At 41.6% G+C, this 15,967-nt stretch overlaps 1 protein-coding gene across 1 annotated transcript; it reads left to right on the top strand.

Moving 5' to 3' along the window:
* The first annotated feature begins 12,359 nt into the window (after positions 1 to 12,359).
* Positions 12,360 to 15,967, top strand: LOC138585327 (uncharacterized). The gene is made up of 7 exons (XM_069657619.1): positions 12,360 to 12,464; positions 13,179 to 13,499; positions 13,904 to 14,194; positions 14,360 to 14,425; positions 15,378 to 15,479; positions 15,565 to 15,596; positions 15,718 to 15,967. Exons 1-7 carry the CDS (start codon positions 12,419 to 12,421, stop codon positions 15,784 to 15,786), a joined length of 927 nt encoding a protein of 308 aa, XP_069513720.1. The 5' UTR covers positions 12,360 to 12,418; the 3' UTR covers positions 15,787 to 15,967.

Genomic DNA, 15,967 nt, shown 5'->3' with positions numbered 1-15,967 from the left:
GCTGTTTCACATTTTAAGACGTATATATAATGTTACAATGTTGGATGTTCAGACTAAACGTGGTCAAAGCTTCAAATCTGAAGGTAAAAGTATGTTGGAGTAATCCCCAGGCTCCTCAGCTCAGTCTGCAGGCTGCTGTGAACGCCAGGTTTCACACAGTTTTTTTCTACATACTGCACTTTGTGACTTTGTGCAGCCTCAGCAGGCTTCGAGCTAGCCAGTCAGAAGAAAGAGGGCTTGTAGGGGCGGGGTTTCTTAAAGGGACAGAGCTGACTGAGTCGTTTCAGGCGTTTCTTTTAACTGTAGATTATGCTAAGCTACTCCAATCTTCGTATTTCACTCTGTGATATCTTTGTTAGCATTATACCCCCCCTTTAAAGAATAAGGGTTGGGTTTACTCATGGTCAGCAAATCCTGTGAATCCACCAAAGACATCCGTGTGTTTGTCTTGGGTGTCACTTACTAATGACTTACCAATGTTGTCTTTGTCACTCAGGCACCTAGCTCATTGGTGCCAGTTCTAAGTTATAGTCAGTGTAGTTAAGTGTTCACAAATATATACTTTTATGGTGGTCAAAGACTCGTAAGACATTAAGAAAAAAAAGAGAACCTCGTCAGCCGTATCCTCAAATCGTCGATTGGACCATCGTACCAAAATGACATACCAAATGTATCTCCAGTGTCGTACCAAAATGTATCCCACTGTTTAAAAATGGTTCGATGTCGTGTATGAAGCTGCTGTTGGATTTCAAATGATGTCACTGGTAATCCCTACACTGTGGGATTTTGGAGAATCATAAAAGTCATAAATACCGGACTCACACTATATGCAGATGACATTACTCTGTACATTTCTGTTGCAATCAGAAGACACAGAGTCAAATCACAACATAAAGCATTTAACTTAAACAACTAAAAGTCTCCTCATGTTGTTTTCTTACACTTCACAAAAATCACCAGTCACTTAAAATATCACAGAAAAACCTTGCATATGTTGGTGATAGTTGAAGGATTGCAGGCTTCTCCGTAAGTAGAGATACATTTTCATCTACTTCTGTCTCCATCTGCTGTCACTGTACAGAATTGAAGCAAAAATACTCCTGAGGTTGGTGCTGCCATCTTGTGCTGGTGCCATTTTTTGGAGCCAGAGACAGCGCAGTAGATTTAGCCAATTCCGCTAACCAAAACACGCATTTAACTAACTGGAGAAAAAAAACCCTGGCACGTTAGCATATTCAACAGCAGAACAGCTTCTTGTGTCGGTCTGAAGCAGATATTCACGCTTATGGAAAGTTCAATGACTGTCGTGTTAGTTACGTCTCCTCTCACTGTTCCTCCTCTACTCTCCTACTCGGGAACAGAACGCTGCAGGAGCCCCATTTGTCAACAGAGCTGTCAATCATGAGGCCACACCCCTTTTTATAGCATCAAATAACTAATTAAAAGTAAACTTGTCAGAAAAATGAACACTTGGACATAAATCAGCATGATAAGAACTAACTATAATGACAGAAACCATGTTGGAGAAAAATGTATTTTGATTTTATAGTTTCACTCATGTCCCATCTGTTAACATGGAGGAGGCGGGCTTTATGAGCTATACTGCAGCCAGTCAGCAGGGGGTGGTAGAGAGGGTTTGGCTTCAGTTTTAGGGTTCAACATAAAACATACCATATTTAATTTTACACAACATTTTTTTAATGTCATACCGCCACCTGGTGTATTGGAGTGTTTAGTGAATGGCATTACAGTATCAGTAGCTGCTCGCTTTGTGTAAGCCTTAGTTACTGTAACTGAAAGAAGATAAGGAAGTAAAAATCTGTGCATGTTTTTTAATGTTGCAATTGATTGTGTAGTGATTGTCTAAACCAAACAACACACAACTTCCTTAAAACCTCTGCCACTCAAAATTTCCTTCTAAGTAAAATCTTACTTTGGGAAACAAACCAGCGTGCAAGCTTTCACTCCCTGAAAAAATGTTTGCTTAACCGGAGATAATCATTTGCTTTAAGGATTTACACACCAAAGACAACCTTTCTCTCTTCCTGTTAGCTGGATATTTTTGACCATCTTGTGATGAAGAGTGATGCTGTTGAAAGAATAGCTTTGCTCAGAAACTCAACCACAAAAAGGACATTTCATCACCAACAACAGGTCTGCACCACCCACGACAAATCCTATACTCATACACTTGTTTCCAGAGGACGGACGGACGGACGGACAATGGCTCTGCTGGAATTAATCCTCATCTTTGTGCTTCAGATTGAAGGTAATTGCTCTTGTTGTTGTCTTTCTTTCTTTCTTTCTTTCTCTCTTTCCATCCTGCCGTTGTAGCCAGAAAAATTGAAACAGCAATGGACACAAAACACCTTTGACTGAGTGTATATAGTATATAGTGGTTTAGTGCTTGGCACACATACGCTACAAAATATATTAGTAGGGTATACTTACAACTTTACACAGCATCAAGTACAACCTCTCCACATTGTGTTATGACCTGTACAGTCTTTGAATCTTCACCTCACTGTGCAAACAAGGCAGAGGCAACTAACTAAAAGTTACACTGAGATGATGAATTTTAAGTTTAGATTTAAAGACCTCAATGAACATAGACTGTCAGATGTCAGCAGGACGGTTAATCCAGAGGATGCACGCGAAGAAAAGGCCCAGTTGCAAGCTTCCTTCTTCCTTTTTCACTCGAGAGAAAGACAATTAACTCTTAATAAGGTTGCAGGAAGGAAGCTCTCCTGGAGCAGGACTGGAGACATCTGGTCTAGGTCAACTTCTTATATTCAGTCTATGGGACAGAAAGGAGCGGGGCAGGGCTACTGGTGGAAGGGAGGATTAACTTCCCCAGTTACTGTATCATACATACTGATCACACTAAATAAAAAATAGGACAGGATGGACACAGATCGACTCTACTCTACTAGTTAATCATTGTTTTTGGGCTTCTGAATGTGAAATGTTAATCAGAATATTTTTAAAATGTCTCATACAGGCTAGTTATTATCTAGTTATTAGGGACGCACGATATTGGAGTTTTTGCCGATATCCGATATGCCGATATTTTCCAACCCTTTTTGCCGATTGCCGATTTCCATACCGATATATTAGGCACATGTTGTTTTCCACGTAATTGCAGAGAACATCAAGTCTCCCCTTTAGTAGAACTGATATCACGCCTACTCTTATTGTTGTGGCCCACTGGCAGAATTTTATCGGTGGAAAATATCGGCAGAAAAATAAAATCCCTACTAATAATATGTTTGCTCTTTGTTCTCGCTGAGGTTTCTAAAACCTCCTGAACTTTAGTCTTCAATTTTATATTTCTAGCTATTTTAATAGGACTGATAAGTATAGAAAACTAAGCATTACATTAAAACAGGAAGTAGCTTTAGAAAAAAAAGAAAAGAAGAAGTGGAACAACAGGATTATTGTACCATATATCTCAATAGTGTGTAACATCTCATTATTTCAATACCCGAACATGACGTGCAAAAAGTTGCAAGAACTGCGACACAGCCGAGCCCTGTGCTTCGATCTATTTCCTTCACGTCAGAGCTGTTTCCTCCTTTTACACTCAGCAGTTCTTCTGCTCTTGATGGAGAAATATTTCCTGATGATGTATCACAGAAGAATAACAAATAAAAGTCACTCTACATTGAAAAATGAAGTATAATCTGAAACACACCCAAAGTGAAATGTTGCAAGATTCAACTCAAACCATGTGAAGTAATATTCAGTTATTCACATAACAACTTGTGCATATAATTGTACAGATTAATGAAAGTGCACACACAACTAAACAAAGACAGTAACATCACATCTTTTGATTTTTTGGTCCGTCAGATTTTTTTTTTACTAATAATCAAATAACTCTTTTATCTAACCTCGACCACTAGATGGCGCAGGGAGACACATTCCTCCATGTGGCTGCAGATGCAGAAACTAAACTCAGAACTGGATGATCTGTTTTGTTCCTTTTTTGAAGATGAGATGAAATAAATCCTCAGATTAAGTGTTGATCTCCAGAGAGATGCTTTTATGTTTCATGTGTCGTTTCTTACAGAGCTTCTTTTCTTTCCAGTGGGCAGCGGTCAAGAAATAATCCATCGCTTCCACCGACCTGGACAAGATGCCACCCTGCCCTGTGGCACTCAATCATCCAATAGACCTTCCTCATGCTCAAACATTTTATGGCTTTTTAACAGAGAGGCAACAGATTTTTTAATTCAGTCCGGGAATGGAAATGTTAATAAGAGCTCACCCCGAGCTGCCAGGCGGAGTGTGGACACCAACTGCTCTTTGGTCATTAAACGCATCACTGCTGAGGATGTTGGTCTCTACAAGTGTCGGCTGAATAATGATGATAATCATGATAGAACTGTGTCTCTAAATCTTCTGACAAGTGAGTCTCTTATCTATAATTATCACATTTGTGCTTGGGGTCCGTAAGCACACATGTTGCATGGAGTTGAAGGCCTCACTGGGGACAGACTTCAACATGAAGGACCCTCTCAGTTCACAAGCATAGGTGGATTGGATGGCTAAAAGAGGAGCCAATGTGATTGGTCGTTTGTGATTGCAGTTTTATTCCTCAAAAAGTCCCTTTTATACCAACTTACAGTGATTGACGTATCAGTTAGATGATCAATCTTCTTCAAAGGTTTCTTTGGTTCATTTTATTCCTCATTCAGTTTGTTGAAAAGCCACTGAAGGATCCTGATTCCACTTTGGCTGTTTTTACCCAAACACTCATCAGAAAAGATGAAAAGACATTTTTACATTGAACTTTTGCTTGTTTTCTTTCAGTCTCTTTGATTCCGGTAGACGCTGATCCAAGGAGGGGCGATGAAGTCAGGTTAGAGTGCTCTCTGTTGAGATACAGAGGTCTCGCTGCTTGTCAACCGAAGGGCCTCCGCTGGGTGGATGAGACAGGAACTGTTCTTAGTGAAGGTGTGGTAAAGCTTTCCAGACAGAGTGACTGCGTCTCTAATCTGACTGTGAAGCGTCAGAGCAGCGAAGACAGGACATACACCTGCCAGTTTGTTAACAAGGACAATAAAGAGGAGATACAGGCCGCCTACACACCTGTGTTCACAGGTAGGATCACTTATAATCAGTCAGAAAAAGCTGAAAACCCACATTCGACTGAAAACAAAAGTATACATACAAATCCTGTAAATCGATTGTATTCAAGTTATTAGATTGTTTTTTACCACTTTAGTTCAGACTGAACTTCACTGACTTCCGGACAGATTGAGACAAGATTGAGGGCAAACACTGACGATCCTCAGAGGATGAATCCTACTGACCTGCTCATCAGCTGACTTTTCCTCTTGGTTTAAACGTTTGGCTTTTACTAAAATATTTAAACAACCACTTATCAATGGATTATGATGACACCTGGTGGATATTCAGGGTGTGCAGAGGATGAACCATACACCGTATATTAGGGGAGGGGGTGAGGGGTTATTTTGGAGCAGGAGGTGATTTAATATTTCATATTGTACCTGCATATTAACTGATGTGTTTTTGTCTAATACGTCAGCAGAGTGCACAGAGTGGTCTTCTCTGAGCTACGTCATGTGGGCAGTGCGCATAACAGGACTGATCTTAATGATCTTTATCACTGTTGTTGTCATCAGAGACAGAGGTGAGGAAACAAACACCATCATTTGGTACAACTGGTTAATATTAGGGCTGTCAGTCAATTAGAATATTTAATCGTGTTTGATCGCAAATTGATGGCACATTTTTTACCTGTTGTAAATGTACCTTAAAGAGATATTTTTCAAGTTTTGAATCCTCTTATCAACATGGGAATGGACGGATATGCTTCCTTTATGCAAATGTATGTTTATTATTGTTGCAACATTCCAAAGCAATGACAAATACTGTCCAGAATATTCTACAGAATCACCTCAAAGGTGCTGCACGCTCAAGAAACATGCTGAAAGCGTAACACGGCAAACTGAAGCCCAACAAGCAGCAACAGACGGCATGTTGAGCTGAATGTAACATTCCTAAGTAATAAGTCACTGAGTCTGTAGCAGGAGACAAAAATAACATGTTAGTCAAAGTTTGAACACTTAAAGACATTGTTCACTACCTGGGGCTCTCTGCATCAGCTGAGTGCTCGGCCAGCAAGTGGTATTTAAGACTCGACGTCTCCGGTGGTAACTCCGCTCACATCGACAGTAAATAACTTTGGTCTTGTCCAGAGAACCATCGAGCAGGGCTCTGAGGCTGAACATGATCCTTTTCTTTATCCATTCCTGCTCACGGAGGTTTGTTTCTGCTTGCTATCCACAACATTACCGCTGCATCGCTTCCTGAGTTCACAAACTACGGGGCGGGCGGAGGGTCATAATAATAGAACGCACGTGCATAAATGGCGCGTCAAAATAAATATTGGCGTCAAAGTGAATGTGCGTTAACGCGTTATTATCGCATTAACTTTGACAGCCCGCGTTAATAAAGATCATAAACTATTAACTTTACCTTTTTATTGTTTTGTTTCCAGGAAGCTTCAAACCAGTCAAAAAAGACAACGATGTGAGTAACAAACAAACTCATATGAACTGAAAGATTACAAACTGCTGAGACCGTGGACTCTGTAGTTGTTCCTGTAAGTTGTTGTGTCGTGTTTCACAGGTGCAGAAAGCTGTCGCCTATGAGAATGTAGAAGCTCGTCCGGCTGCTGAACGGCACTGATCAGCTTCTGCACCGACTTCACGAGAAAGTCGAACATCATCCGTTGTTTTTACGTGAAACTGATGTTTTATGTTCCGGATACATTCCTCACTCTTTTTAAACTTTACGTTTCTGTCTGTTTAAGGAATGAACTTCAGACTGTGAGAATTAAATATTTGGCAATTATATTTAATTCTGACATTCGTATTTAAATCATCATAGATCCACTTCTCAGCATTTAATCTTTATCTCTTATTTTATTGAATGCACATGTTTGACATGTTTTCTTTCTTCTAATATATGCCATATATTTCTCTGTGCTTTCTCTGTGTCAGAGCTTTATTTAATCTGTCTGCTACATTAATAAAGGAACAAATTAGCACTTATAATGTAAAAAGTAACTCATATTAACATTAGCACTATAGAAAATAAGACTGATCAAACCTGTTTCTACTGCGCGCTACCTGCTCAGCAGAAGACGTAGGTGGGTCACTTGGCAGCTTATATTTTCCCCAGGAGCTGGAGGAGACCAAACGCGAGCTAAAAGAAGAGGTGATGTTGAACAGAAACACGCTGCTGGTCTCCTGAATGTGTAAATAAAGTGGTCGACTTTTTGTTTCGCTGAGTTTGGTGTTAATATGACAGAAGTGTTTTCAGTGTGTGAGACGTTTTTCTGATCATTCTTTGAAGTGATTGTACTGCTGTCATCCTCGTATTGATATCTGTTAAAATAAACATTGTCTTTCATTATGAGTCAGTCTTTAATTGTTTGATAAAAATGTGTTGTAAGTCAAGCGTGAGTATTCATACTGATTGATTGATTGATTCTTTAATGACCACACAGCCAGGCTGATGGAATTTGTTTTCAGTACAGCTCCCTGGTACAGGTTCCAACATTAAACATTAAACATATAACATATAGACAAACACATTTCACGCATAAGGGCCATGCTTAATCCTCAGCGTTCAGAGTTCAGAATGTTTATTGCAGTGGGAATGAAACTGTTTTTGAAGCGGGTTGTTTTGGAGGCAATTGTCCTGTAGCGCCTCCCAGAGGGCAGTAGCTGGAAGACGGAGTGTGCAGGGTGAGTGGGATCAGAGATGATCTTGCGGGCTCTGCGCAGTGTCCGTTTGCGGTGGAGTGATTCAAGGGATGGTAGGGGTAATTTCTTCCGGGAGAGTGTGTCGAGACTGCCGAACCAGACTGTAATGGATGAAGTGAGGATGCTTTCGACGATGGCTGTGAAGAAGCGGAGCAGGAGATGAAACCTTACTCTGAACTTCTTGAGCTGTCGGAGATGGAAAAGTCTTTGCTGGGCTTTTTTATAGATGTGGTCTGTGTTTATTTTCCATTTGAGGTTGTTGCTGATGTAGGTTCCAAGGAATTTGAATGTGTCAGTGATGGAGATGGATTCACCTTTGATGAACACAGGAGTTTTGGGGGATGGCTGGCGTCTTAGGTCGACGATGAGTTCTTTTGTTTTTGATGTGTTGAGTAAGAGGTCATGGTCTGTGCACCAGGTCACTGCTTGGTTGATCTGTGCATGGTATTCAGTTTCTTGGTTGTTGGTGATGAGTCCTATGACGGTTGAATCGTTCGCGTACTTGTACAGGTTGACAGAGCTGTGGTGAGATGTGAGCTGGTTTGTGTATTGAGCTTTCTGTCCATATTTAATGTGGAAATGTGGTGAAATTGATAGTGTAGCATCAGCAATAACAATCTTCATCTATGAATACGTTTGTGAACGTGGCAGGAGCAGGGCGCTAAAGTGTTGAGTCGGCAACACCACCCAGGGGAATTTTGCCCCAGGGGAAGTTTTCTAGCAAGGTCCCGCAAGTCTGTAGGTTACATTTAAAAGACCAATGTGTCATGAGTTATTCTAGTTTGTTTTTCATTTGTATTTTGGGGTTAATATTATTTCCTGTTTTTTCTTGTTGTCATGAGTTCTTATTGTTTAGTTTTGTATTTAGTGTATTCCATGTTCGTGTCATTATTTCGTCTACTTTAGTTCTGCATTTCATGGTTTAGGCTTTTCCTGTTTGACTTTGACACCTTGTCTCTTGTGATATCCACTTCCTGGCTTTGTGCGTTTCCCGCTTGTTTGATTGTGTGCCTTTCACCTGCCCCTTGATTGTCTCACCTGTGTCTGATTGGCCGCACCTTCAGTTTATTTAGTCTCTGTGCTCCCCTGTCTCATTGTCAGTTGGTGATCGCCTTTTGTCCTGTATGTTTCTCAGTGTTTCCAGTGTCCTTGCTTCTCGTGGCTCCTCGTGTTTTTGGATTATTTGTTACCTGTTTTTTTGGACCTCTTTGTTGGATTTATGTTCCCGGGACTCTTGCAGTAAGTTTTTGTTTGTTGCCTTTTTTGTTAATAAATATCATTGTCTGCACCTGGGTCCTTTACCTTTTTATTTTACCCCAACAGTGACAGAACCAACTGACCAAAGATGGACCCAGCAGGTTGGAAAATTCTGATTTCTTTTCAAAGATGAAATATTTTCAGAACATTTTTAGAGAGGTGAGAGGAGATTTTGATCTCAAGCAGTCTCCCTGAAACATATGTCAGCTACTAAATGCATATAAAGAAACTAATGTAAATAAACTAAATACATACAGATAAAGTCATGCAAATAAACACGCTCATGCAAATAAAGAAACTAATGCAAATAACCTATAACAGGGTCCAGTGCCCCTGTAACACCGGACCCCCCTGTGCCCATACTTTTATCGGTCCTGATTCCCGTCCTGGCAGAAGTGAGCCAGGGCTCCATTGTTTACACCAGGTATCAGCTGATTCGACTCCGACACAGCGGCGTTACCGGCGAGAGACCTGAAATCCCCAAGGAGCTACAAATTAAAAAAAAACAATTTTAAGGATGAAATGAAATCACGCCACAAAACATGTTCATCCATCTATGAGCCGTTTCAATCAGTCAATCCATTTTTGGCTGACCACCGGGGTCAGCCCTACACATGGGTCTGTATGTGACTGACTGACATCGCAATGGCGGATCATGGAGCTGATATTGGACCTCCACTGACGCGAATCTGTGTCCGAAACCGCATACTAACGTACTGCCTACTACATACTCAAACAGTATGTACTGCATACTGCCTACAAACCTGACTATGAGGATGCAGGTGGCATCATACTCAGAGCCGGCTTCTCCGTATCACGTGACTTAATCGTTTACGTATGCCCGGTCTGATCTCCGGTCCATCTCCGCCATAGTAGAAGCTGAATAGCCGCAATACATTTTGGGGCGGTTGAGTACAACCAGTGAGCTCCCGTCCCATACTCAAACAACCGGGCCGATCTAGTATACATCCGGGCATTTCTCGCATACACAAAATTCCATACTATGAGATGGGACGCATGACATACTCAATTTTACGTCACGGTTAGTCTGATTAGTATGATAGTATGTGGTTTCGGACACACCGTCTGTCTATACGGCTCTGGATACTTTGTTTGGGGAGAAGGCGGGGTTGCTCCCCTGCTGCTCCTCCGCTGTCTTCACCTACGTCTGCAGCACGCACCTGCTTTCAAACACTCAAAAGGACAGTCGTTGTAACACACTGATAGGGTCAGGAGCTCGGAGTAGAGCCGCTTCTCCTTCGTGTCGAAAGGAGCCAGTTGAGGTGGTTCTGGCATCTGGTGAGGATGCCTCCTGGGCGCCTCCCTTTGGAGGTTTTCCGGGCACGTCCAACTGGGAGGAGACCCCGGGGTAGACCCAGAGCTCACTGGAGGGATTATATATCCCGTTTGGCCTGGGAACGCCTCGGAATCCCCCATGTAGAGGCCAGCTCTTTGTGGCAGATAGTTTATTAGTTTATTGTATAGTCACATACGGGGATGCTAGTCCCGTGGTGGTGGTGGTGGTGGTACGTCAGCACCCGGTAGTGGTGAAATCAGCTGTTCACTTGGCGGGTATGGGATTTTTGAACTAAGAGAGGGTGAACGGGGAAGTCCCACTTTTTGCTGACCGCTTTGATTTACCGTATATTGAAATCACTACCTTTCCCCCTGTAAGAGCTTTGTTTTCAAAGAGCAATAAATCTACAGACGCAGAATTTTGGATCAGTATTTATTTACGGATTATCAGCCAGCGCGTCGGGCAAGGTGTTTTATTTTCCCGATTTAGCCTCTCGGCGACTAAGTAGGTTCTGGATAGTCGCCTACACCCCAGGAGGAGCTGGAAAATGTTGCTGGGGAGAGGGACGCCTGGGTCACCTTGCTGAGTAGGCTGCCACCGCGACCCGGCCTGGGATAAGCGGTAGATAATGGATGGATGGATATAAACAGACACCGCCAATTTGATGCTCTTTTATCTCATCACGATATTACCCACGGGCTGCCCTCACACTGAGGGCCGCTGGTTGAGCCGAGGAGCGGTGCTCAAACGCTTCTTTCAATTATGCACGGACATCGCTCAATTCATGGCACAGAGAAGACAGCGAGTGGCAGAGTAAGATAAGCCAGACAGGGTTACAGGTCTTGCTTTTTCAGTGGACATTACAGAACATTTGTATGTGATGAATGTTATCATGCAGGGCAGCAACAAACTTGTCACAGAGTAATACGACAGCGCTCGTGCTTCCCTAATGAACTTGGCTCTGTGGCAGACGCAGCTGCCCCAGCACAACCCAGTCCACTTTCCCCGTCTAAAAATCTCTACCTGTGGATCACGAAAGTATGGACACGTACAAGAACACACTGTTGGGACTCACAGGCGAGTTTAAAAGTCGATTTACTGTCTTCACTCAGCTGGAGAGGGATTACGCACGTGAGAGAGGAACTCCTGATGGAGCTGATCAAACTGCAGTGTAGCGCTAAGGGATGAATCTACGTCTGATCGTTTGACGTTACTTTATCAAAGACAGCATTTTCATCAAAGGGAGTCTGTATGTTTGGGACAACATATGTATGCGAGCAGGTGTTAACGTGAGGGATGAAGTCCAAACCGCACGGACATCTGAGGGACAACATGAAACTCGCCACTGCTCACAAACCTGATTGGCAAAAATCGTCCCTCTCTCTCTCCCTCTCTCTCCCTCTCTCGTCACTGGATCCCACATGCCCTGATCCAGGGCAGCTGGTTTAACCCTGGTTTATCAGGTCGGACTTTCTGGACAATGTGTGGCTGTTTTATAGCCTAAACCAGCAACAGTTAAAATGAATGATGAATGAATCACAATGAGATTTAAACACTAAATGTATTGTTGTTTAGACACTTTACACTTCCCTCTACTGTACTGTTGTACAGTATTATTATGTACTTTTATCATTAACCTACATTCTTTCAAATGTGTCGTTAGTGAATGACAAAGACATTCACATTTGAAATGAATCTTTGTTAATATGTTGCAAGGATCGCCTGTTGCCTTCTTACAGTTTTTGTTGTTGATGCAACAACATGACGTGCTCACTGATTGGTACAAGTATCTGTTGGCTCTTATTGATTGATTTCAAATAATAAAACTGCAGTAGCCGATATATCTGTGTGTTACGACATCATGATGTCGGCAAAAATAGTCCGGCCCTTTAAAGGTCCCTGGTTTAGGAGGAACATGAGCGATGAAAGGCTTGCGTCAGGCTGGGTGGTGGGTTGGTCTGTTTCTCAAGTTATTCTCAGACTTATTCAGCCACAAAGAGGAAACTGCACCGTATCCTGCACATGCAGACCTACACTTGTATAAAGTCTCACTTTACACAGAATGGCTCTACTGGAATTAATCATCGTTGTTGTGCTTCTGTTTGAAGGTAAATCTGATTTCTTTTTTACATTTTAATCAGAACTTTGCAGAAATGTGATATTTTCATGTTTGATCTATTTCCTTCACGTCAGAGTTGTTTCCTCCTTTTACATTCAGCAGTTCTTCTGCTCTCGACGGAGAAATATTTCCTGATGATGTATCACAGAAGAATAACAAATAAAAGTCACGGTACATTATCTTTTAAAACATGCAAAGACTTTTTATTGTTGTATAAAGTAGTGACTTAGTCTCAAATCTTACCAAACTACGTATGTCTTACTTTTACACTTTGCAACAAAGACCATGAAGTCCAGATATCCTGTATCTTCTTGCTTTCATAAAATGTGACACATTTTTATGCAATATTAGAATAAAAGGTTTATTTTAAATTTCTTCAAAAACAATATTTATATAAGTTTTTGTATCTTGTCCACTTTTGTCTCAGGATCTGCAGAGGATAAATTTGGAAGAGATGGCAGCCATCTTGTTTTTAACTGATCATTGTATTGTGGTTTTGTACGAGATGGAACAAAGAGTCTGAAATGAGGACAGCAGGACAGAATGTGGCTGCAGATGCAGAAACTAAACTCAGAACTGGATGATGTTTTCTGTTCCTCATTTCAGAATGAGATGAAATAAATCCTCAGATTAAGTGTTGATCTCCAGAGAGATGCTTTTATGTTTCATGTGTCGTTTCTTACAGAGCTTCTTTTCTTTCCAGTGGGCAGCGGTCAAGAAAGGATTCATCGCTTCCACCGACCTGGACAAGATGCCACCCTGCCCTGTGGCACTCAATCATCCAATATATCTTCCTCATGCTCAAACATTTCATGGCTTTATAACAGAGAGGCAGGAGAGACTTTAACTGTTGCCATAAATAGAAATGTTGTTGAGAGCTCACCCCGAGCTGCCAGGCTGAGTGTGGACACCAACTGCTCTTTGGTCATTAAACGCATCACTGCTGAGGATGTTGGCCGCTACACGTGTCGGCTGAATAATGATGTTAATCATGATAGAACTGTGTCTCTAAATCTTCTGACAAGTGAGTCTCTTATCTATTATTATCACATTTGTGCTTGGGGTCCGTAAGCACACATGTTGCATGGAGTTGAAGGCCTCACTGGGGACAGACTTCAACATGAAGGACCCTCTCAGTTCACAAGCATAGGTGGATTGGATGGCTAAAAGAGGAGCCAATGTGATTGGTCGTTTGTGATTGCAGTTTTATTCCTCAAAAAGTCCCTTTTATACCAACTTACAGTGATTGACGTATCAGTTAGATGATCAATCTTCTTCAAAGGTTTCTTTGGTTCATTTTATTCCTCATTCAGTTTGTTGAAAAGCCACTGAAGGATCCTGATTCCACTTTGGCTGTTTTTACCCAAACACTCATCAGAAAAGATGAAAAGACATTTTTACATTGAACTTTTGCTTGTTTTCTTTCAGTCTCTTTGATTCCGGCCGACGCTGATCCAAGGAGGGGCGATGAAGTCACGTTAGAGTGCTCTCTGTTGAGATACACACGTCTCCCTGCTTGTCAACAGAACGGCCTCCGCTGGGTGGATGAGACAGGAACTGTTCTTAGTGAAGGTGTGGTAAAGCTTTCCAGACAGGCTGACTGCGTCTCTAATCTGACTGTGAAGCGTCAGAGCGGCAACGACAGGACGTACACCTGCCAGTTTGTTAACAAGGACAATAAAGAGGAGATACAGGCCGCCTACACACCTGTGTTCACAGGTAGGATCACTTATAATCAGTCAGAAAAAGCTGAAAACCCACACTTGACTGAAAACAAAAGTATACATACAAATCCTGTAAATCGATTGTATTCGAGTTATTAGATTATGTTTTTTTAATAAAAAAAGTAGACGGCATATTATTAACTCTTTCCTCTGAACACAGATCCCCCGTCTGATCCGGATCCTCGTCCTGACCCTGATCCTACTGATCCAACCTTCATCAACGTCGGTGCGGTGGTTGGGGTGGTTTCAGGAAATCACCAGAATATATTTAGATCGTCCTTTATCTGGAAACACAAACTAGCTGACAGGATGATGTTGTTTTTAGCCATGCTGATGACATAGCTCTAAGCCTGTCTGTCTGACTGTCTGTCTGTCACCACTTTAGTCCAGACTGAACTTCACTGACTACTGGACAGATTAAGACAAAACAACCACTTATCAATGGATTATGATGACACCTGGTGGATATTCAGGGTGTGCAGAGGATGAACCATACACCGTATATTAGGGGAGGGGGTTAGGGTTTTTATTTTAACAAGAAGTCGGATACAAATTGCTGCCATTCTTTCTTGGTTGACAGGAAGCTGTGAAAGCGACTTGTCAATCACAGGTAGCCACGCCCTTAAATATATGACCTGCTTTATCATCTCTATGTGATTAGAAAATGGACGTATTGAAGAAGACTTTTAAGGAGCGAATAGAAACAAAGGAAATGACTGTCCAGCTTACTGTAAAAAATCCTGGGTGTGGAGGATTTGTATTTATTATCAGAGCGCTTCGGATGTCTGTTGACCGCCTCTCAGTGAGCTGGACAGTCATCTCCTTTGTTTCTATTCATTACCTGCCCTATCCTTGAAGTACACCTGTTTTTTTTTGATCCAGTGCAGCGCTCCCTTTATTTTATTTATTCACCTTTAAGAAGCGATCGAGAACATAAACTCGTAATAAATCAAGTGAGAAATTGGCTCATTTTCTCATTGACTTCTATATAATCTGACTTGTTTTTGCAGCCTGTGGAGTTTTATATAAAATAGGAAGCAGGCCATCAGAACCCACGTTGAAGCGCTAACTGAGCGATACAAGGCCGGTGTTTGATACGACTCTTATGTTGCTCTGCAGGTGATTTAATATTGTACCTGCGTATTAATTTATGTTGTTTTCTAATACATCTTCAACAGAGTCCACAGAGTGGTCTTCTCTGAGCTACGTCATGTTGGCTCTGCGTATAACAGCACTGATCTTAATGATCGTTTGCACTGCTGTTGTCATCAGACACAGAGGTGAGGAAACAAACACCATCATTTGGTACAACTGGTTAATATAGATCATATGTAGATCATTAACTTTTTATTCTTTTGTTTCCAGGGAGCTTCAAACCAATCAATAAAGACAACGATGTGAGTAACAAACAAACTCGTATGATTGGTAAAATGTAACTTTACTTTTCGACTTAGTTTTTACTGCTGAGACTGTGGACTCTGTAGATGGTTCAGTAATTTGTTGTGTCGTGTTTCACAGGTGCAGAATGATGTCATCGAAGTCACCTATGAAAACGTAGAAGCTCGTCCAGCTGCTGAACGGCACTGATCAGCTTCTGCACCGACTTCAGGAGAAAGTCGAACATCATCCGTTGTTTTTAACTGATGTTTTATGTTCCGGATACATTCCTCGCTCTTTTTAAACTTTACTTTTCTGACTGTTTTAAGGAATGTTGTCACCTTCTTAATCCGTCTGCTACATTAATAAAGGAACAAATTAGCACTTGTAA

This window comes from Semicossyphus pulcher, unplaced genomic scaffold (assembly GCF_022749685.1).
Source record: "Semicossyphus pulcher isolate SPU_LCO1_2020_fin unplaced genomic scaffold, fSemPul1.0.p SCAF_11, whole genome shotgun sequence".
NCBI classification, from domain to species: Eukaryota; Metazoa; Chordata; class Actinopteri; order Labriformes; family Labridae; genus Semicossyphus; species Semicossyphus pulcher.
This window is presented reverse-complemented; position numbering and strand designations above follow the sequence as displayed.

What these genes read in the sequence shown, in the direction of transcription:
- LOC138585327 (XM_069657619.1), top strand. Translation starts at nt 12,419, where the DNA reads ATGGCTCTACTGGAATTAATCATCGTTGTTGTGCTTCTGTTTGAAG. An exon ending in TCCAACCTTCATCAACGTCG is followed by an intron (nt 14,426 to 15,377) that starts GTGCGGTGGTTG and finishes CATCTTCAACAG; the next exon opens with AGTCCACAGAGTGGTCTTCT. An exon ending in TGTTGTCATCAGACACAGAG is followed by an intron (nt 15,480 to 15,564) that starts GTGAGGAAACAA and finishes TTTTGTTTCCAG; the next exon opens with GGAGCTTCAAACCAATCAAT.